This window comes from Acanthochromis polyacanthus, chromosome 14, assembly GCF_021347895.1.
Source record: "Acanthochromis polyacanthus isolate Apoly-LR-REF ecotype Palm Island chromosome 14, KAUST_Apoly_ChrSc, whole genome shotgun sequence".
NCBI classification, from domain to species: Eukaryota; Metazoa; Chordata; class Actinopteri; family Pomacentridae; genus Acanthochromis; species Acanthochromis polyacanthus.
In genome coordinates, this window is record NC_067126.1 from 13,618,881 (window position 1) to 13,642,179 (window position 23,299).

Here is a 23,299-nt window from a genome sequence, read left to right on the forward strand (position 1 = left end):
TCGCTGTTCTAACAAAATATTCCCCAAATACAAATTTTCACAATTGAAAGGAAAGTTTACATTGAATACATTTTGAATGTGTTTGTGGATCTCTATCCAGTAGCATCTTATTGTCTTACAGTCCCAAAAGATATGGAAATGGTTGGCTCCAGTTGTTCCACAAAGTCTCCAGCAGGCGTCTCCATTACCCTGATAACATTTCTGAAAGGGTGTAATGAAAAATCTAGTAATATTTTTCCAACAGAATTCCCTTCAAGTGTTTGAACCAGTTGAAATCCATTGAATCTGGCATATTTTCTCCCAACTTTCCTGTGTTATCTATATCTGTATTTCTTTCTTCCATTTCTTCTTTATATAATCTGTGTTTTCTTGTTTTGATGTTAGTATGCCATTATATAATTTGGAGATTATTTTGATGTCTGATCTGGGTTTACTTAATGATAAAAATATCTCCAAGAACCCTGGATCCCCTGTTTCTAGCTTTCCTTTAAGATTTTTTTTTAAAATGATGTCTCACTTGAAGGTACCTAAAAAAATCATCCTTTCCCAAACCATTATCCTTTTGTAGGGACTCAAAACTTTTAAAGATCCCTTTGTGGGTAAATGAGAATTAAGTAGTCAAACCTTTTGAGATCCATATTTTAAATCTGCCATCCATTTTATTTGGTGTGAAATCTGAATCGTAGGCACACCACCTCATAATTTTAGATGCATCTCTCAAATTGCAATGATTGATAAACTGCCTGAGATTGAGTCTTCTGGGATCTTCTGTTCTACTTGTAATTTATTATCACTAAGTGGAGGTGTTGTTGGGATTCCGTTAATCATTGTTCCTTCTATTTCCTTCCATGCTGCATTATAGGTTGGTGAACATAAACAGACTAGAGGTCTCAGTTGAGCTGCATAGAAATATTCCTTTAAGCAGGGGAGGCCCATTCCACCCTTATCTTTTCTTAATTGTAGCATCTTGAGTTTGATTCTGGCTTTTTCCCCCTGCCACAGATACCTTGCTATCAATCTATCCCATTCTAAGAACTGTTTAGGTGGTATTTTGACTGGCAGACACTGGAAAAGGTACAACATCCGAGGCAAAATATTCATCCTGATTGACTCTACGCGGGAGCTTAGACTCAAAAAGGGAATAACATTCCATCTTTGTATATCTGAATTTACTTTTGAAATCAACGGGCCATAATTAATATCATATAATTTTGAAAAGTCTCGAGATAACAAGATGCCCAAATATTGAATAGACTCAGCATCCCATTTCCAATTGTATTTAGTTCTAATTAAGGATGGAGGATTATAGTTAAATGCCAGTACTTGACTTTTGTTTACGTTAATTTTATAGCCAGACATAGAACCAAATTCCTCTAACAGTTCCATCAACTTAGGAAGTGTCTGTGTAGGCTGTGTTAGACTTATCAATAAATCATCGGCAAACAGAGCTAATTTCTGTTCCCCTGATGGCATTGTTACCCCTTTTATTTCATTTTCTTTGCCTTATTAATTGACTCATAGGTTCTATAAAAAGAGCAAAGAGAAGTGGTGATGCACAACAGCCTTGTCTAGTACCTCTTTCTAAAATAAATGAGTTGGTCAAATCACCATTTATTTTGATTCTAGCAGTTGGTTTGTTATATAGTGCTGCAAATGTGTTTATTATACTCAGATGAAAGCCAAATTTTTAAAGTACTTTGTAGAGAAAAGACCACCTCACCGAGTCGAATGCCTTCTCTGCATTTAGACTTAATATTAGTGTCTCCAATTTGTGCTGTGAGACATGTCTCATCACCTGCAGTGTTTTCCTGACATTGTCTTGGGTCTGTCTTTGTCTAACAAAGCCAGTTTGATCTTTGTGTATTAATACTGGTAGAATCTGTTCTATTCTTTTAGTTAAAATGGACATGAATAATTTATAGTCATTATTTAGGAGACTTACTGGGCGGTAGTTCGCGCACAGAAGCTTATCTTTCCCCTCCTTAGGTATGACTGAAATCACTGCTTCCCTCCATGAGGGGGGGATGTTTTTGTTTTCCAAAATCCAGTTGAAAGATTTTAGTAATGTCGGCATTAATTGATCCTGCATAGTTTTGTACCATTCTGTGGTATAGCCGTCTGTCCCTGGCGACTTCCCCCCTTTCATTTTCTTGGTTGCTAACTGAATTTCTTCTTTGGTTATTTTTGATATTAGTTTTCCATTTTGATCATCAGTGACCTTTGGAAGGTTTATCTGGGCAAGAAAGGCATCAGCTTGGCTGTCGTTGCTCAGCTGTGGTTCAGAATATAATGCTTTGTAATATTTTAGAAAGCAATGCTTAATTTTCTCCTGACAAGATTCTATTTCTTTTGTTGTGGAGTTTCTTATTTTGTGTATGGTTCTATCTGCTTGTTGTTTTCTTAACCTATACGATAGAAGCAAAAGTACATTCAAGGGCCTTGTGACAGTTTATATAGCATTTAACTGTATGTACAGCTGAGTGTGTTCCAGGATGTTCTGGTCAATATTGACTACTTCCAGGACTGCAAGCAGGTTTTGTAGGAGATATGGGAACTCTGGGTATATTTAAGTGAGATATTTATGCAGGTATTCTCATGTTTTTTGCAGGATGTGCATGTAAACATTCAGTTCAACTAATTATGTGTATATATTTTTGCACTTTGGGTCAACTTCTGTTGTTTTAAATGTGCAAAAGTAAAGTTTTTGGTGTCTTTCTGTAGCATAAAGCAGGATCATCATTGCCCTTCAAACATACCACAACGTTGATCTCTACCAGTGTGGCAGCTCCGAAGGCTAGTGCTGCAAAAATCATCCCTGCAGCCATTTTCCTCAGAGGCCTGAAGACACAGAGAGTAGGTGATGACCAGACAGCCAACACCTTCATGCATTTTATTCATTATTGTAAGTTCAGCACGTGTTTTCTGTCCCGTAAGTTGTGCCTTTATCAGAAAACTGATAAAGTGCTATCACTGAGAGGCATCTGGCTGCAGACCTCCACTGTGAGGTCGCTTCCGGTGCAGACCTCCACTGTCAGGACGCCTCCACTGTCAGAACGGGAAGTAACCATAAGCGTCCGGTAGGTGGCCGTAACACACCTGAAGCTGGTTTACTAACCGCTAAATAAATCATAAGAAGAAGCCATTTCACGCGAGTGATCGTCTGTATCGTTTTGCGTTTACGGTGAGTTGTTGATGTTTATTATCCACAGAAAGTGTAAATTACGGTGGCTGACAGGGGAAAATGACGTGCATATACACAAACGAGCTGCAAATACATTAATGCGCTGCATAAATGAAAAGAAATGCAAAAAGAAAACGCTGCATATCCAGTCACACAGTGGAAGTAGTAGTGACAGTAGTGAGCTTTTCACCTGAGAGGCAGACAATGGTGAGTGAGACAAGTAACGTTAGTTGAGGGAAAAACTGTATGAAAAGGTTTGTCTTCTCTCATCTCCATGGATAAACATAAATAACAGAGAGAACACAGGGAGATGGTAGTAAAACACCACTTCAGCACCCATATAATCACAGTGACTGAAAAGCTAAGGACTTAAAAACTCCTAAACATTTAGGCAAACTAGATGTCCACTGTCTCTGACATAACCTAACATAACTTTTTATGTGTGCGAGGGGGGGGGGGGGGGGGGGGTGTATGTGTGGGTTTATGTAGGCCTATCGGGGGGATGGGGGGACCTGTGTGTTTTTTTGTTTTTTGTTTTTTTTGTAAAGCGCTTTGTGCTACATTTCTTTTGTATGGATAGTGCTCTATAAATAAAAGTTTGATTGATGGATTGATAACCATGCCGACTTTTTATGGGTGCTCGCTCATGTGTGACTGGATATGCAACGTTTTCTTTTTGCATTTGTTTTCATTTATGCAGCGCGTCTGTATATGCAATGTTTTCTTGTTGCAGCACGTTTCTGTTTATGCAACGCATTCATGTATTTGCAGCTCGTTTGTGTATATTGTACATTTGCCCCTGTCAGCCACCGTAGTAAATGCATGTTTTGTGTTTTTCGTCAGTATAGCTGTTGCAAACTCATGTAGGAGTAATTAATGATGCAGTTATTGGATATAGGTCACTTTTATACATCAAGTCAGTATTAGGCAAAAAGACCTGCAGTGTAAATGAGGCCTAGAAATGTATGTAGAAATTAAGTTTTTTTCACATTTTAACTGTAAGCAAAGATAAATTAATTTGAAATAAAGTTCATGTACTATAATTCAAACACATAACACAATTTTATATCTTTTTCAGATGCACCATTCAATTTTTAAGTCAGTCAGAAAGCCTGCAGTAGAACCAAGGGCGTCAGTTTGTTTTTAAAAGTGGGGGGGACGGAGACCACAGCACTTTGAGAAAATGTCAAAGAACGGCGGCAAAATGCCACGAGCTGGACTCGAACTCACAACCACCGTACCAAAGGCAGAAGCTCAAGCTGTTGAGCTATTGGCACATGCAGTTAGAAGGGTCTGTGGGCCGCTATAGTACTAATTCTCCCGGGCTGAAATTTTGCCCCTGCACGCCTCTGGTCGGAGCTTCCACTTGGCACAGGCGCAAATTTAGCATCTGCGCGTTTTTTTTTTTTTTTTTTCTAACCTCACGAAGGTGTGCTGCGTGTCTGTGCAACTCTCGGCCGAGTGCGGATGGTGCGTTCAGGAGCGTCGGAATTTCCTATACTACTGAAAATAACTGGGTTTACAACAGCTTACATGTGAAGAATTTGAATATGTTGGAGACAAAATGACCCCTGACAAAAAGTGGGGGGGACACGTCCCCACCGTCCCCCCCTAAACTGACGCCTATGAGTAGAACGCTGCACAACATGCTGCAGTTTGTTTCACTGCCCCCTTTGCCCCAAAGGCATGTTTAAACCAAGCATCCCGTCGAAGCTTCAGCGAGATTTGGAGGTCCACCTAAAAATGCCATTAGGTAATGTCATTGCATTTTAGATTAAAGTTATACGCACATGCACACAATTGTGTCATGTGACTTGTTTGTCATTGTCTAATCTAAACATTTTCTTGACTTGCTTTTAGATAAGAAGATCTGGACAGATACATCAAAAGCCCTCCTGCAAGGTGAGGTGTTACCAGTGTTTAGGCTGAAGAAAAGAAGGGTGGATGACATTACTATGGTAAGATTTTAATTTTGTTTTAGTCCCATTTGAGTTTTTCTTTTGTTTCAGGTTGGAAACCAGCATTTCTATTTCCCTATTTTTTCAACAGTCTTTTTTCCAAATTGGACTCCAATTGTGGACTCGCTTTAAAGAATATGCCATTCATGAGTTAAGGTCACACCTGCTGTCTCTAAAAATAAACAGTGTCTAGATAATGCATGATTGGATTGAAAATTAACATTTGTTGAGCTGACTAATATGTCAAGGTGGACTACTTGAACAGGTCCTGATGGGATCTTTTCTTTTTCTTCTTTTTGGAGGTTAGGCTTGAATATTACAACTGATCTTTTTACTTATCTATATATTTTCAGGAAGAAGAGCAGCAAGCTGAGGTTTCAGTCAGACCTGCTGATGTGAGCACACCAGTGGAAGGGGTAGGCTATTCTCACAGTATCTATTGGTCAGATACTGTTGGTGCAGCAGTTATGGTACAGAAAGACATTTTTTTATTTCTGTCTTTTCTATAGGACTCGGTTGAAGTGCGTATTCTGCATGATTGCAGACATGCAGCAGAGTGGGTTGAGGCCAATAAGACACTCTTCTCTGCCAGAGTGGACCTGCCTGAAGTTCTATACATGGGGGAGGAGGAACAGGCTGAGGCTGCTCTGCAGTATAAAAGACATGGATGAGCAGGAAAGGGAAGAAATCCTGGAGATCTTCAAATTCACATTCTACAACATTGAGGACATGTGGAAATTTTGTGACATAGTAGTGGACGAAAACAATTATTTGGCATATTGTGAATGTCACAAAGATGAATAATTGAAGGATAACAGAACATTTGATCATGTTGTGACTTTGTGTGTTCATGTTTTGTTTTCTCATTGAGCACTTAATAATTCACTTGAACTACACTGTAGATCTCAAGAGTTTGGGTAGTAGTTGGTGGTATTTAGGTGCTCCAGCAGCACAAGAACATAATGAGACGTAGCAATCATTAATGAGAAGTGTTTTGAAAAAGACAAATGCTAATGCTTCACTTGTCCAAATAAAAAGAACCAGAAAAGCACTCAGAGAGCGCAGTATTCCTTCAAGGCTGTTCATTTCCCCACATGACATTGTCAGAAATGTAGTGTTTTTTATATAAATGCAGCATTTGTTTATTAACTAATCATTTATTTCATTAAATATGCAGCGGGCGGCATGAATTGATGCAGGCAACTGACAATGCGTTTGCTTGTTGTCATAGTTACAGCGACGCCGTGCCTGCCGCTATCTCGCTATGGGAAATGTTTAACAAATCCGTGGATCCAGACAATAAGCCGCATTACTGGCAAAATCTAATGAGGTGGTCCTTGTGTCATTTCTGACCTTCCCTGAACATTTCATCCATATCCGTTATTGCCTTTTTGAGTAGTGTTGCCAACAGCCGGATTCACAGAAGGACAAACGTATGCCGATCGTCACATAACTCCACCGCGTTCCTTGGCGGAGTAATTATAAATTCTCAATATACTCTTGATACGGTTACTGGCAGAATATAAATGTGTGCTTCACAGGCATAAAAAGTCACGGTGGGGCGGATAAGCGGAAGAAAATGAATGGATGGATATCCATTCATTTTCTTCCGCTTATCCGGAGTCGGGTCGGCTGCAGACCTCCACTGTGAGAGCGACCTCACAGTGGAGGTCCGCAGCCAGGGTAGCTCCTCACCCTATCTCCAAGGCTGAGCCCAGCCTGCCTGCGGAGGAAACTCATTTTGGCCGCTTGTATTCGCTGTACAGTGGGGCTCATGCGTAACATAAAAGGAAAACACAGAACAAAAATGACAAAACAGAAGTTTAATATATAAATAAAAACGATATATAATATAGACAAGGGATTAATAGATTTTATGTTCTATTATTAACTAATTAATGCATTAGCACGAAAATGAATTCCACCGGAAGTCCCTACACGATTTTATTTCGATTTTATTTTGTAATGCATCCCGTGCATTTCCCGTCCTGACAGTGGAGGCGTCCTGACAGTGGAGCCTGCACCGGAAGCGACCTTACAGTGGAGGTCTGCAGCCAGATGCTTTTGCTATCACTTCATAAATCAGAATGATGATCCTGCCTGATGAGAGACTGCCTTGTTTTGATGCAGTGCCATCTGCTGCAAAAGTGTTTCTTACAACCTGAGCTAATCTCTAAAACACAAATAGAAAATCACTAGTAATAAAAGAGCTTCATGTTATCTGTGTGTCTGAACCACCTGATACCACATTTGCACATCTGAAAGTAGTTTTAGTTCCTCTTTTTTGAAAAAAAAATGCTGAAATCAACTTTTAGCATATATTCCAATTCAAGTTATGCAATTAGCTACGTTACATTTGTAAATGTAAAGCATATTTCCCACAATCACTAACTTGGTATCCTCCTGAGGCATATCCCAGGGACATATTTCTGAGGTCATATAATAAAATTTTCCAGTTTAGGAGGCTCCTTAAATGCTTATGGCTGCAATAAACATGGGAGTATTCACACAAAAAAAACTTTGATTCTACTCACATGATCTTGATTCTGCAAAGGCTAACGAGTGGATATATGACGAGGTCAAAGATGGGCACAAACACAAGAATCAGCAGAGCGTTCAGCATCTAGATGACAGCGAGAGAAAAACACGCCTATAAATGACTCCATAAAAGCTCACTAAAGTGCATAAAATCATAAAGGTGGCAGTTATGCACGAATAACAAGAGTGATTCAGATTCAGTATTGCCTGTGAGATGGTGGTGATAAACATGATGATTGCATCACTTCATCTAGTCAAATATCAGGTGTCTTCAGGGCACATGTATTTTCATGTGAAGTGAAAAATATTTAAAAAAAACAGTGATCAGGGTTGGATGGTAGGTTTTCAGACTGTTACTACTATTTTGTTGTGGTGCAATCAAGCACACTAGATTTAAAAGCAGTGACTATGAGGAAGAAGAGCTGATTTTAAGCTTGAAGTGTATTTTAGGGCGTTAACATCTATATCAGAACACTGATGTTCCTCTCACAGACCAGACAACCATAAACATTTTATAGTTTAAAGGTGCAATGTTCTTTGCAGTTCAGTCACATGATGTCAGTGTAACTGAGTGTTTTCACTCAGCTTTTCAGACCAGAAAAGCTGCAAGAAGTTTAGATGGCTGCAGTGCATTAAAGCATTGTAAGGCATCACATGTTGGCTTTGTTTATTGTTACTCTAACAAGTCTATTTTATCTTAAACACTGTATAAAACATCTAATTTGAGTGGAAGTGAAAGTGGAGCTTTAACTTCATATCTATTTGTTAAGATACAGACACAACTACATATACGCCGATCAAGCATAACATTATGGCCTGATATTGTGTTGGTCCCCATTTTGCCCTGACCCATCGACCCATCCACTAGACCCCTGAAGGTGTACTGTGGTGTCTGGCACCAAGATGTTAGCAGCTGATCCTTTAAGTGCTGGAAGTTGCGAGGAGGGGCCTCCATGGATCGGACTTGTTTGTCCAGCACATCCCACAGATGCTCAACTGGATTGAGATATGGGGAATTTGGAGTCCAAGTCAACACCTGTGCTCCTCAAACCATTCCTGAATCATTTTTGCTTTGTGACATGGCACATTATCCTGCTGAAAGAGGCCACAGCCATAAGGGAATATTGTTTCCAAAAAAGGGTGTACATGGTCTGCATGAATGTAGGTTGACCTGTAGGTGGTACAGGTCAAAGTAACATCCACATGGATGGCAGGACCCAAGGTTTTCCCAGCAGAACATTGTCCAAAGCATCACACTGCCTCCGTTGGTTCGTCTTCTTTCCATAGTACATCCTAGTGCCATGTGTTCCCAAGGTAAATGACGCATCCAGCCATTCATATGATGAAAAAGAAAACATGATTCATCAGACCAGGCCACCTTCTTCCATTGCTTCGTGGTTCAGTTCTGATGCTCACAATGAAAGACCATTGTTGGTCTTTCAGCGGTGCACAGGGGTCAGTATGGGCATCCTGACTGGTCTGCAGCTATGCAGCCCCAGAGGCAACAAAGTGTGATGCAGTGCGTATTCTGACACCTTTCTATCAGAAGCAGCATTAACTTCTTCAGCAGTTTAAGAGACGGCAGCTCATCTATTGGATTAGACCACATGGGCTGGCTTTCACTCCCCACGTGCATCAATGAGTCTTGGTCACAGATGACTCTGTGGCCGATTCACCACTGTCCCTTCCTTGGGTCACTTTTTGATAGATACTGACCACAGCAGACCGGGAACACCCCACAAAAGAGCTGCAGTTTTGGAGATGCTGTGACCCCGTCATCTAGGCATCACAATTTAGCCCCTGTCAAACTTGCTCAAATCCTTACGCTTGCCCATTTTTCCTGCTTCTAACACGTCAACTTTGAGGACAAAATTTTCACTTGCTGCCTGGTATGTCCAACTCACTATCAGGTGCCATGATGCTGTAAAATCAGTGTTATTCAGTCATAATGTTATGCCCGATTGGTGTGTATATAAGATAGACATGTCCTATGAACAAGTGCAGAAAACAGAACCTGCCATCAAATAGAAGAAAGGAAAATACAGAGCTCAGATTATTTTAGTAAGTTATTGGGCTCATATCTAATCTTGGGTTTCACTTCATGTCCTCGTTAAAGTCCCTGTTTGGTTATTGATTAAACAGCTCAAACCCAGGAGTATAATGATGACCTCACCCTGTAAGTTGACAGAATTGCTTCTTTACCTTATCTTATGATTGATTAGTTACATATAAAACTCTGCAAGTCTGAATATGTAATTTTAATACTGTCATCACTGTATAATGTAGTTTCAAGGTAGAAAAGCTCAGCCATAGAACTTATTTTCATTTAAAAAAAAAAACAAATGGACAGGTTTAACAAGACAAAAAACAGATCTTCACAACAGGGGGTCTTTAACTTTTTACAGAGCTATTACCTTTTAAAACTCTGCACTCCAAGACTTTAAGGAACTAATAATCTCAGTCAGAATACTTCAATACAACAGTTGATTAACTTGCAAAGTGTCAAAAAATACCCAAATATTGACCACGCACAAAATTCATCATATACTTTATGTGTTTCCTTTGGTAAATGGGCAAGATTTAGTAAAAGTGTAAGCTTTTTTAACCAAAAAAAGAGAGATATTTATACATTTACTACTACTAATGGAAAATAAGTAACTTCCATATGATGACTATAAAGCTAGAAAACAACTACTAAACTCAACCTCTATTTCCAAGGTCAACAATGAACTCACTGTGATGCTTTACTGCATCATATACTTTGTATGATCATATTAGATAGGTGGGGTTTGGGTAAGGTGGATTTTCACCTTATTCATTATCATCTTCTATCTGGACAAACATATTGCTAATATTATAGAAACTAAATTGGACTGCACATACCTGCATCTGGTCAGGCTTGATACTGAAGGCATCTCCCTGTAACAAAATAAAATGATGATAGGACAGTCACTTAAACTAGAACATCATAAATCTAAACCTACCGACAGCATGATTTATCACAGCCATAAACAATGTAATTTCCTGGAGTGAAATGACAAATTACAGCAACACCCAGGAAAGATTATGCAATAAAAAAACATCAAAACTCATTTAATTATTTCAAAATGCAGATACGTTATCAGGCTTTTGACAATTTTGACATTGTTACTTTATGTAAGAAAACTCTTACAAAAGCCAGGTTCATCCTCGTGGCTTGAAGTGTCCAGCGGGAACCCTGCAGTAAAGAAAACCACTGACTGTTACTGTCAAAATAATTTAAGGCGACAGCTCCACTGTTAGCTTTGCAAAATCATCCTTCAACTAAGCATATTCTTTGGTTTCTTAAAAAGGATAATCACAAAGAATCCACAAACTGTTGTCATGCTTTCCAAGGAATTTGTGGCATTGTTTTTTGTTTTTTCCTGACATTTTTATTTAATCGGTCGATTTAATTGGAAAATGACATCTGGAGGAATGAGATTCAGGAATGTCGAATGCGGGTTTGAGGTTTTCTGTAATCAGATGGTTGTGTAGGAATATTGACCAGAGGAGAAGATAACAGATATTTATGAGATTCTGTGAGAAAGATATGCCACAAGACTTTGACCTTGTTCTGACTGGGAACACTGCTCATGTACAGTATGTACAAGTGCTGAAGGAGGAAATGTGAATTAAAACTCAGGAATGTCTTTTTCTCAGTACTTAGTTAAATGAAGCTGGTGATGTGATATTACTTGAATGATATGTCTGATATATAAATCAAGAGGGATTTAAGTAGAGGTCAGATTAAAAATCACAAGAATTTATTTCTTTTTCTCTAAACTACAGACTAATTTAGCTGTGTACAATCTGTACAATATAATCTGCACTGAAAACAATAAGATACAGAACATTTTAATGCTTTGATTTCTTTAAAACACCATTTACATTATTCTGGTGCATTAGTTTTTGTTGTAAAAAGTGGGGTGGTATTTGCCTGTCATTTTAAAAGTAATGATTCAACATTTAGGATTTTATTTGCTTTCTACTGGACCAATGTTCTCATGTCAAGTGGAAGCTAGTTAACTTAGCTTACTGTAAAGACTAAAAAACAACCACTGGACACAGTTAACTTCGCTCTGTCCAGTGCTAACAAACATCTGCTTACCAGCACCATTTAAACTTCACTGATGCCTTACTTTTTACCTTTTTTAATCCATTCAACAACCCAAAAAGTTTTTACTTGATTGATTACTCTAAAGGATAATCAGAGTTTTTAAAGAGCCCATATTATGCATTTTTTGTTTTGTTTTTTTTCCTTTTCATAAAGTGTGGTATCTTTTTAGGGTATTTAAAAGTCTAACCAAAGTTCACATCAAATAGAGTTATTCTGTCCCACAGAAAACACTGCTTCTTACCTGCCTGAAACACCTCATTTCAAGTCCAGATTCTTCTTCTGTTACTTATTTACATCATTATCTAACACATGGCTAGTTTGACACATTCCCAAACAAACAATTTAAAGCTATAAGACCTAAAAGAACATAAGCAACATTATATAACAAATATTGACCTGTTTTGTTAGGTCAGCTGACCAATCAGAGCACACTGGGCATTTTGGGAAACAAGCTTTAAAGATACAGGAGTTTAAATGGAGTAAAGAAAACCACTGACTGTTACTGTCAAAGTAATTTAAGACGACAGCGACAGAGAAAGAATGCGAGTACAGATGATGCAACAGTGCAGTACTTAGAAATATAATGTGTTTTTTGGGCACTAAAGTATGTAAATATATTGTAGGAGACCCCAAACATACAATTATAAACCTGTAAATGTGCATAATAAGGGCTCTTTAAGATTCATCCTGCAGGAACATGACTGTCTAAACCAAACTGAAGTCATAGTTGTTGAGCTATTTCAGATTCAGATAGAGCCTCTTCTAACTTTAGTGCATTCAACATTAGTGCATGGTGTATAGAGTTCTGTGTTGTCTTTCTGCACCTGCTGATCAAACAGAGCCCAGAACATTGGCAGCGGGATATAGAGCACCAGAACCCGAAGAACCATCTTAATCTCCTGAATCAGACGCTTCTGTTGATGCAGAAACACACAGACCAAATAGTTTAGTGCTGCAATTAAGCCACAAACATGCATTCACCTTTGTTAAGTGCAGTCCTTGAGATAGACTGTCAAACAGATGAGAATTTCTGAGTGGAAAAGCTAATAGCAGCTGGTGTTACCGAGTACTTCTCTTCGGCCCAGTCCAACCAGTGGGTCCTCCGAGGTTCGTGCTTCCATCTGTACCAGCGGTTTTTGAGGGCAAACTGCAAAAAAAATTAAGAAAATCTTATGTTTATTACATCACAAATTATTCTTGACGATTATTAGCCCTGAATCAATGTGTTTGCACTTTGATTAAATCCTCAGATACACTGGAGGAGAAGAGGGACATGACTCACTCCAATGCAATTGCAGACTTCCAACAGGATGTTTCCTTGGGGAGGATTCTTCTTGTACATACCACTGCCAGCAATGAACACAACTGCACAAGACGAATGCAGAGTCAGATTGGAGTCAGAGGTTGTGAAGAAGTGAACAGTTTGTGTTAGAAATGGCTCCAGCAAATAAACTCGCCTGCTATCAGAACAACCAACATCAGCTTAATATTTTCCCAGAACAACATGAAACAGCACTATTTTGCAATTGTTTATCTTATAAAGACATATTGTCCTCTCCTGTGGTTTCTGAAATGCTTCGAGGTAATAAATTCTAACATGTTGTAAACAGGTTTCAGGCCTCCAACACTAAAACTACTACTCTGTCTCACCCTCGCTGCAATCTATCTGTGGCCTCTCTAGTACTAAATCAGAGTTTGTTTTCACACGGAGCAGCCAGCAGAGCATGAATCCTATAAGGATCAAGGGTGTTGGGGACTCAGAGACAACTAACTGTCAGGATGTATGTGGATGGGCCTTGATCATGAGGGAGTCCAGCCAAAAAAAATACATTGTCAGCATGAGGATCTTAGCCTAAACAGCCTGAAGGTGACACTTAATTGGGACACTGATATAAGTTTGCATAATTAACCAATAGCTTATTAACTTATTAAATGTTTTATAGGCTGCATAATTTTTGAAGAATTGTCTCCACGGTCTGTAGTGGCTTCGTCAAAATCCAATGAAAACACACATTTTTTGAGCTTTTCAGAAAGAGTTTTCTTAAATGCTGGTACTATGCCATGTGCATTTATGTAACACTGACATGGGGCAGTTTTGGCAAAGCATTTTTATCTTCAGCTAACTCTTTACACAGATTAAGGAGTGGTTGAGATCTGGTGGACAACAAGCTGTGTTCTGCGATGAATGACCACATGTATTTTTAAATCACAAACCCGGTCAGTCTTACGTCAGTAACTCAGCAGTGACTGTTGCTCCTGGATAAACAAGTTGTGAATTTCAGAGCGAACAGCAGCGCTATAGGTCTGACTCGTGGTGTGGCAGCACGTTTGTCCTGCTAGTTGCATACATGAGTTTTTTCTTTAGCACATGGTACAGAAACAAGCACCCAGCTCCTTCAGTTTTTTGCACCAGCAACCAAAGGGCTTTCCATCTCTGTTTAACCCAACCACGTCAAGCACCATTTGCTTTTACTCCACCAAGGAAGGCGGTGGAGTTACGTGACGACTGGCGTACATTTGTCCTCACGTTCATTTGTTGGTGCACAACATTACTCAAAAAAGCTGAATAACGGATTCGTTTGAAATTTTCAGGGAAGGTCAGAAATGATACAAGGACCAAGTGATTAGATTTGAGCAACAATGTGGCTTATAGTCTGGATCCATGGATTTGTTAAAGATTTCTGTATCACTGCGTCACTGTAACCATGACAACAATGAACTCACCTGCAGCTGGATCTCAACATCTTTCTAAGATCCGCCCCCACTCTACTCCCCATTGGCTAGTTATATTAGTTTGGTTGAGAGCAAAAGCTGCTTTTCCCTCATTCCATTGGTAGATGAACTTGACTGGCAATGTAGTCCTATCTTTTTTTGAGCCAAACACCGGTGCCACATGCTGGCAATCTGGCATGGTTGTTTACACACTTCACAACTCAGTTTGATGATGTGATCATTTACACGTTGGTAAATGCCAACGAAATCTAGGCATTATTTTATTGGTTTTCATTACAGGCAAAAAAACCCGATAACAATATTGACTGATTTCTATGCCAATATTGTCAAATATTGGCATAAAATATTACAGTGCCTTGTGAAAGTATTCGGCCCCCTTGAACGTTTCAACCTTTCGCCACATTTCAGGCTTCAAACATAAAGATATAAAATTTTAATTTTTTGTCAAGAATCAACAACAATTGGGACACAATCGTGAAGTGGAATGAAATTTATTGGATATTTTATACTTTTTTAACAAATAAAAAAACTGAAAAGTGGGGTGTGCAATATTATTCGGCCCCTTTACTTTCAGTGCAGCAAACTCACTCCAGAAGTTCAGTGAGGATCTCTGAATGATCCAATGTTGTCCTAAATGACTGATGATGATAAATAGAATCCACCTGTGTGTAATCAAGTCTCCGTATAAATGCACCTGCTCTGTGATAGTCTCAGGGTTCTGTTTAAAGTGCAGAGAGCATCATGAAGACCAAGGAACACACCAGGCAGGTCCCAGATACTGTTGTGGAGAAGTTTAAAGCCGGATTTGGATACAAAAAGATTTCCCAAGCTTTAAACATCTCAAGGAGCACTGTGCAAGCAATCATATTGAAATGGAAGGAGTATCAGACCACTGCAAATCTACCAAGACCCGGCCGTCCCTCTAAACTTTCACCTCGAACAAGGAGAAGACTGATCAGAGATGCAGCCAAGAGGCCCATGATCACTCTGGATGAACTGCAGAGATCTACAGCTGAGGTGGGAGAGTCTGTCCATAGGACAACAATCAGTCGTACACTGCACAAATCTGGCCTTTATGGAAGAGTGGCAAGAAGAAAGCCATTTCTCAAAGATATCCATAAAAAGTCTCGTTTGAAGTTTGCCACAAGCCACCTGAGAGACACGCCAAACATGTGGAAGAAGGTGCTCTGGTCAGATGAAACCAAAATCGAACTTTTAGGCCACAATGCAAAACGATATGTTTGGCGTAAAAGCAACACAGCTCATCACCCTGAACACACCATCCCCACTGTCAAACATGGTGGTGGCAGCCTCATGGTTTGGGCCTGCTTTTCTTCAGCAGGGACAGGGAAGATGGTTAAAATTGATGGGAAGATGAATGGAGCCAAATACAGGACCATTCTGGAAGGAAACCTGTTGGAGTCTGCAAAAGACCTGGGACTGGGACGGAGATTTATCTTCCAACAGGACAATGATCCAAAACATAAAGCCAAGTCTACAATGGAATGGTTCACAAATAAACGTATCCAGGTGTTAGAATGGCCAAGTCAAAGTCCAGACCTGAATCCAATCGAGAATCTGTGGGCAGAGCTGAAGACTGCTGTTCACAAACGCTCTCCATCCAACCTCACTGAGCTCAAGCTGTTTTGCAAGGAAGAATGGGCAAGAATTTCAGTCTCTCGATGTGCAAAACTGATAGAGACATACCCCAAGCGACTTGCAGCTGTAATTGCAGCAAAAGGTGGCGCTACAAAGTATTAATGCAAGGGGGCCGAGTAATATTGCACGCCCCACTTTTCAGGTTTTTATTTGTTAAAAAGTTGAAAATATCCAATAAATTTCATTCCACTTCACGATTGTGTCCCACTTGTTGTTGATTCTTGACAAAAAATTAAAATTTTATATCTTTATGTTTGAAGCCTGAAATGTGGCGAAAGGTTGAAAAGTTCAAGGGGGCCGAATACTTTCACAAGGCACTGTATATTATCGGGCCGATATTATCGGTGGGCCGATAATATCGGCCCAATAGCAAACTCTCCAAGGATCCTTTTCCTGCTGAATAAAAAGCAATCACTGAAATCTTTTAGAGCAAGTAACAGGGTTTGTTGTGATGCAATAAGCTTGAGAGAACTTTGAAATGTAAATTTTCTTGCAGGGAAAATAGAGGGTAAAGTTAGTTACACAATTACTGACTGAATTTATTTTCTCTCTCCTCTTTTTTGAATTTGTCAAATGATAAAGCCACATATTTTATGTTTTATTTATTTCAATTATATGGCTTGTTAATACCATGTGTTCTTGTAAAGTTCATTTATAGATTTCATTTCTTAACTTTAAGGCGATAATATCGGTGGGCCGATATTATCGGACATCTCTATATAATATTATATTGACTTTACATTTCTATATAAAGGGCCTTGAGGTGACATGGTGATAATTGACACCCTCTAAATAAAATATTATTGAATTTAATTAATACTTTGTGCAATAAAATAGATAATTTTCTTCCCGTTGCACTTCAGTGTCCCGCCCGCGGTACACTTTGAGATCTGCATAAGCAATTTGCTAAATGTCTGAAACTGCAAACGCGATTATACAAACAATATACACCGATGGAAAGCTTAGATTCTCATGAATCCGCCGGTATAAACCACTTTCAGATGTGATTACCACAGCGGGTAATATAAACACATTTGTCCGACAAACAACGAATATCCATCCACCCGTTCTCTGTACACGGCTTTAACGTACACAGCGCGACTCACATTTCTGGGTTCATTATTACACACAGACGAAAATATTCAACAAAAAACGGCCATAATCCAACCTTGGACATCCAGACAAAACAAGCCAGTAAAATATTTTGTCCAAAACATGTCTTGAAGTCGGTATATAATCCACGAATAGGTCGTTTTCAAGGAAATGCACCTCGCGATGCGCGTCCAATATTCCCTATATTTCTCATCATACTTTTATTTACAAATAGAATATTAGCGATTTTTTTGTACTGAAAATGGCTGGAATTGACTGCAGCTTAAAGGGTTAACTTTTCTATTGTAGGTATGATAATTGTATGAGAGAGCAATGCTAAATCAGTCAACTATTGTCTTTTTGTAGAAAAGGTCAAACATCTGCTTCCGGACATTATTCCTGCTCTCAAGTTACCTAATTCTAGTAATAATTGTCAAACATGTAATGGAAGACAGTCTACAGCCATTCTAGCTGCTCTGTGAGAATGTATTGAGGCATGGTCTCAGATGTTAACATGCTATAAGCCTATAAGGTTTACCATGACCATTACTTGTTAGTTTTCAAACATTAGCTAAAAGACCAAGTACAGCTGGGACTTTGTTTTGCAATAAACTAATTAATTAAATGGATAACAATTTTAATGGTGATGGCGCTAAATGAAAAGTCAGGGAATCACCAGACTTATTACGACTAATTCGGAGTGGGGCATAAATATCTGCACCAAATTTCACAGCAATCCATCTATTAGATGTTGAAACTTTTTACTGAAATCCACAAATGTTGAACCTCGAGAAGATCCCGGAGGAAACTTTAGCTGATCACCAAAGACTTTATCCATGGGGAACTATGAATGTTCAACAAACTTGCCTGACATTTCATTTAATACATGTTGAGGTCTAAGTGGTTTTTACTTACAATTACTTAAAAATCCTTATTTAACTCGCAGATAGACTTGCATATCATCTGCAAAAAAATGAAAGGAATGTTGTGTTTCTTAAATACGGATTCCAAGGGCAACATATATAATGAAAACAACACTGGGTCTAAAATGCAGCCTTGAGGGACTCCACAAGGGTTGCAGTGGCCTTAAAGCAAGCCTCAAAGGGGAAATAGCAGTAGCAGAATTTTTTTGAACTATGGATATGAATGAACCGTTTCTCTTTCACTGCTTTTAGGAATATTTGTGATTGGATGATGCTGCAGCTTTAGAGAAACTCACCCAAAGACACAACCATCAAAGCTGCAGGAACTCCAAAGGCAAGAGCATAACAGTCACCACCGAAACACTGAACATCACCTGCAGACGTAGAGTCATGTTATTCAAATACACTGGGCATGATTTACATATGTTGAACATTATTACTGTGAATGCTCACCTCTCAGTATGGGTGTAATTATAGTCGACAAGAGGCTCCCAGCATTGATTGACATATAGAAAATGGAGAAGAATTTCTGTCTCTCTCTGACCTAGAGGTGATGAATTAATAATCAGGAGTTAAACTGTGATCACTGTGTAATGATAGGATCAATGGGGACAGTACAAATTTTACATTTGGTCAGCTAACAATTGCTAGTTTATATTCCCAGCAGATAACTCCTGAGAAAAATGTCCTGCCAATGGTGTTGCTTTGTTTATCTGCTGCTTAGTGTCATTCAGGTAGTGTAAACTGACTTTATTATTGCTTGTTTGGGAAAAACTGCCATCTGCTGCTGCTGGAAACAAGCCTGTTGATAAGGATGAGACTAAAGCAGAGATTAACTGTACCAACATACAACAAGGAGTAAAAACATCCTAAAATTGTTCATAAAGCCAGAGATGTGAACACTAAAATGTCTTCAAGATTCAGTGTTTATATGAAAATATAGTGCACCTAAATGCACAACGTATGACTTTAATAGCTCCTTTGTCATCTAATTGGAGGATTCATTGCCAAGAGTTTGCTAAAGTAAGCTTTACAAGATAAAAGGAACAGCAGATCTCCGGGGATTTTCATCCTTAAATCTTTGAAGCTTCATTTGGTAAGATATTCCTGTAACTCTGCGTTGAATTTTTATGCGGCTCAAAAGTTAAGCAGCTGACACCACTAGTTTTTTCTTTTATGGCAGAACACCTAAAAATACACTCTATAACACTAACAAGTACCTGGAAGCTGTTTATTGAGAGTAATTTTGACAAAATTTTCTTCTATCACACAATTTTGCGAGCTATCGCGAGATTTTGGAACGAGATTTGCTTTCTAGCGTCCTGAGCTTTGGATACAGACGACAACAAATAGCGATCGCCAGGTAATGTGGAGGTTTTCGTTCACTTCTCATCTCTAGTATGTTGTGGGACACTCGTTGAGACTATCCGAGCCGGTCAGTGTTGGGAAAAAAGCACGTTAGGGCGGACTTTGACACGGGGGGGGCCAGTTGCCCGATACTTTTCGCTAGCTGAGCTGCTAGCTGAGCTGCTAAGCTGCCTGCCTGGCTAAATACTGGAGCTATGTCGAAAATTCATTTCTGCATCACTCACTTGTATGAAATGACATATGAAAACAGACCCCAGGTTGAAAAAAACCAAAGTTCCCCTTTAAGGACTTTCCATTGCGAGATATAGCGGCCAGCGTGGTGTCGCCATAACCATGACAGTGAACGCTGTTTCAGTTTCCTACATCAATTCACTCGACCCGCTACATATTTCAGTCATGCAATTTGGTATCTGTACTACATATCGTATGATTGCATAACACATGCCGGTGCTCACGCAAGGTAATTTTGTATTTATTTATTTAGTTTGTGGGTTGATCTATATTAAATGAACAGATTCTATGCTGCCATGATTTCTGCATATACAAATTGAGGAATGAACAGTGTTGGCGGAGTACAGCGCTCTCTGAGTGCTTTTCTTGTTTATCTTTTTGTTTGTCCTCCTCTCATCTGTCCCTCACCTGTTTTCTGAACTCAGTTGTAATGTTTAGCAGCTGGAATGCAGAGACCAGTTTACTGGCTGAGTAGCGTCACATGGGATGGCTGAACTCGTACCTAATGGTCTGTGTGTTTCCTGAGCTGGTAAACTAATGCCGTAAACACTGGAGAAGCTGTGACCCATCAAATTTAAAATACCCGAAAATCTCAGCCTTGAATCGCCAGAGACGTTTCAGGGATTGTGAGTCATTCTGCGCTACAGATGCATTAATTGCATTAAAATTTTTAATCTGATTAAAAATGGTGAGCATTTAATGAGTTAATTATGACAGCCCTATTTTTTACTGAGCCTTTTTTTTCAGCACATCCATGACTTACTGACGTATTTCACAGTTTAGTTTTCGATCTTTGTGTCCTTCATACAGCACAAACTAAAAGGCTTTCAAGAAGAAGTGCATATGATTCTTACATGCTCATCCTCAAACTGGTCTCCTCCGAATGCTGCCACACAGGGTTTGATTCCTCCGGTGCCGAAAGCGATGAGGATCAGGCCCAACATGGACAATGCACTAGAACAAACACAAAAAATGAACTGCTGACGCAAAAGGAGAATTATGATGGAAATGCAGGGTAGATTCACTACAATGTAATACTTAGGAATAAGTAAATTAGTTGACACAAGTTATTCGACAAGTAAAAATGTGAAATATTTACTAGTTCTGCTCAAACTTTTCTTGCTTTTGCTGTATTTAACTCCCAATTTTATTATCTTTTGATTTAGGCCCATGCAGCACAGGCTGTGGTAGCTTTTGCTGTATTTAACTCCCAATTTTATTATCTTTTGATTTAGGCCCATGCAGCACAGGCTGTGGTAGCTCTAATGTGCTTTATTCATTGACATTAACATTAGCACAACTGTGCCTAACTAGCTAGTTTTCAGTTTTCATCAACGGCTACATCTCTGTAATATCAATCAAAGTTTGCCTATTAAGTGTGACTGCACCAGCTCCAGATCACTTACATGTGCACGTCCCGGCCGCCCACAGTGGGAATGGCTCCCACCGACTTCACCACATGGCCTATCACATAAACAATGGACAGGTAGATGATGGTCCTGTTAGGAGCAAAATGTGATTATGTGCTTTCAGAAGAACACTCTTACTATTATCTAAACTTGGTCCACGTGTGATCGGAGTGATTCATGTCCACTAATAGGTAAGTGTTGGTCGATTTAGTCCAACCTCTCTGGTTGAAAGGATGAAATATTGCATGATGCATTGACATTACTGGACACTGACAATTTCCCATACTGTAAAATTTTCAGTACTTTGAAAAAATGCCATACACTTCCACTGTACTAGGGGGACAGAAACATATAATCTTAAAACCTCTGCACAAAAAAATGCATGACTTGATACTGATTGTGTTCATTCAATGTGATTGGACATATGATTGTATATAATAGATAGACGTAATCACTATGACTAAAACACTGGTTTGTGGTCTGCCAATTTGAAGACTCAAGTTTGGAATAGGGTTCCAATGCATATTGGGCTGGCCAATTATTGGATATGATATTCAGAATGTTTATGATTATTGGTATCATTATTTCTAATAGATTCCAGATAATAGAAAGGAATTTAAAAGATGCACTACTTTGGCTCTGACATAGTTGCCTGTCTCTACTCAAGGATAAAACTGATATTATTATCTGTTTATAATAAGATTATTATCTTATTATAAACTGATATTATATTATTATCTTATTTTAATAAACCATGTGTCAGGGTGGTCATGCGGGGGCATGACTGCCCTGTTCTGCTGTCTGTTCCTGCCTATTCTGTGCAGCTTTCCACGGCTGCTGATGAGCGTGGATGGAGAGCAGCTGCAGGAGCTGCACACACTACAGCTCATCATCATCAACTCTGCGATAAAGACCAGCGCTGCACTACACGCTGCGTTGGATCATCCTGCCTATACAGTGCATACTGACACCGGTGCAAGCTTAGCCTTGAACTGCCGGAGCAGCCTGCCTTTTTCCCCCGGTCTCCTCGGAATAGAAAACATGAACACATCAAGAAGCCGTTCTTCCGATAGAGGATGTGGATTGACGACTGCTCCAGTCGACCCGGCCCGCTCCCTGGAAAGGACCCTCCGCCGCTGCGGCGCTCCACCCATCACAGTGAGCGCCATGAGAACCGGCGCGTACCTCCCACAACTGCTAATCCCCAGGAGCCTGCCTGCCCCCTTTGATCACCAGTAGTGAGTTTTTGGCCTGAGTGGCATTGTTTCTTTTTTGTAAAATAAAACCTGTTATTTTTTCATCTACCTGCCACCTGCTGAGTGTCTCTCACTCTCTCAAATTCCCCTGTGCCATTACACCCCGTGTCAGACATAGATGAACAAAGGCATTTTACCAAACTAACAAAAATGATTTAAAACGATAAAGAAATAAGAACTCAAAGACTGATGTCCTACAGAGTCCCGGAAGGGACATGGACAGAAGAAAAGAACAGGAAGAAGAAGAAACTTCGCAAAATTTTCTCGGGATCTCGCAAAAACTTACAAAAGTTACATCGATCTTATTGGACGTTAGCTCTTCAGATTAGCAACCTGTCTTCCTCGTAGTCATGGGCAACGGTGACTACGTTTGAGAAGACAGGCAATTGTCGGAGATGCTTTGATTCTTAACAGTGAATATGTTAGCGTTAGCTTAGCTACTCAGCTTCGACTACTTTTTCTGCAATTTCTTTGGCTCTCTCTGCCACTGCTCCTTCACCTCTTTTCGTAGTTTGTCCAGCTTATTCTTTCTGGCCAGGAGAGGCTGTATGAATTTGTTGCTTTGGAGTACTGCTGCAGTGTGAAGTACCAGCTGGCTGTATTCAATGTCATTTTTGAAAGCTGTCGTGTAGATCTCACAGAAAGGCATGAATTCCTGCTGACTTGCAAGCGTCTTGGCAGTTTCAGCCATTTTGGAAGAAGACAGGTAATCATCAGAGATGTTTTGGTTCCGAACAGTGAACGTGTTAGTGTTGGCTTAGCTACTCTTTTGCGAGATCTCGCAAAAGTTTCTTGGGATTCTTACTGATTTTT

General features: G+C 39.5%; 1 protein-coding gene and 1 long non-coding RNA gene across 4 annotated transcripts in view; one reads left to right on the top strand and one right to left on the bottom strand.

Moving 5' to 3' along the window:
• The window catches only part of slc15a2 (solute carrier family 15 member 2), a 51,022-nt gene that overhangs the window by 21,903 nt on the left and 5,820 nt on the right, over positions 1–23,299 (bottom strand). For all 3 annotated transcript variants that reach the window (XM_022220041.2, XM_051958900.1, XM_051958899.1), the window contains 11 exons: positions 21,228–21,320; positions 20,676–20,775; positions 18,676–18,766; positions 18,519–18,596; positions 13,098–13,180; positions 12,879–12,962; positions 12,640–12,729; positions 10,850–10,894; positions 10,561–10,596; positions 7,674–7,762; positions 2,757–2,838 (listed from right to left, as the gene is read on the bottom strand). In XM_022220041.2, the coding sequence (XP_022075733.1) occupies positions 2,757–2,838; positions 7,674–7,762; positions 10,561–10,596; positions 10,850–10,894; positions 12,640–12,729; positions 12,879–12,962; positions 13,098–13,180; positions 18,519–18,596; positions 18,676–18,766; positions 20,676–20,775; positions 21,228–21,320 (871 nt within the window). The remainder of the gene's footprint in view (positions 1–2,756; positions 2,839–7,673; positions 7,763–10,560; positions 10,597–10,849; positions 10,895–12,639; positions 12,730–12,878; positions 12,963–13,097; positions 13,181–18,518; positions 18,597–18,675; positions 18,767–20,675; positions 20,776–21,227; positions 21,321–23,299) is intronic.
• LOC127537155 (uncharacterized) lies at positions 3,840–6,161 on the top strand. The gene is made up of 3 exons (XR_007946652.1): positions 3,840–5,139; positions 5,493–5,555; positions 5,649–6,161. It is a non-coding gene; the product is annotated as an uncharacterized LOC127537155 (long non-coding RNA).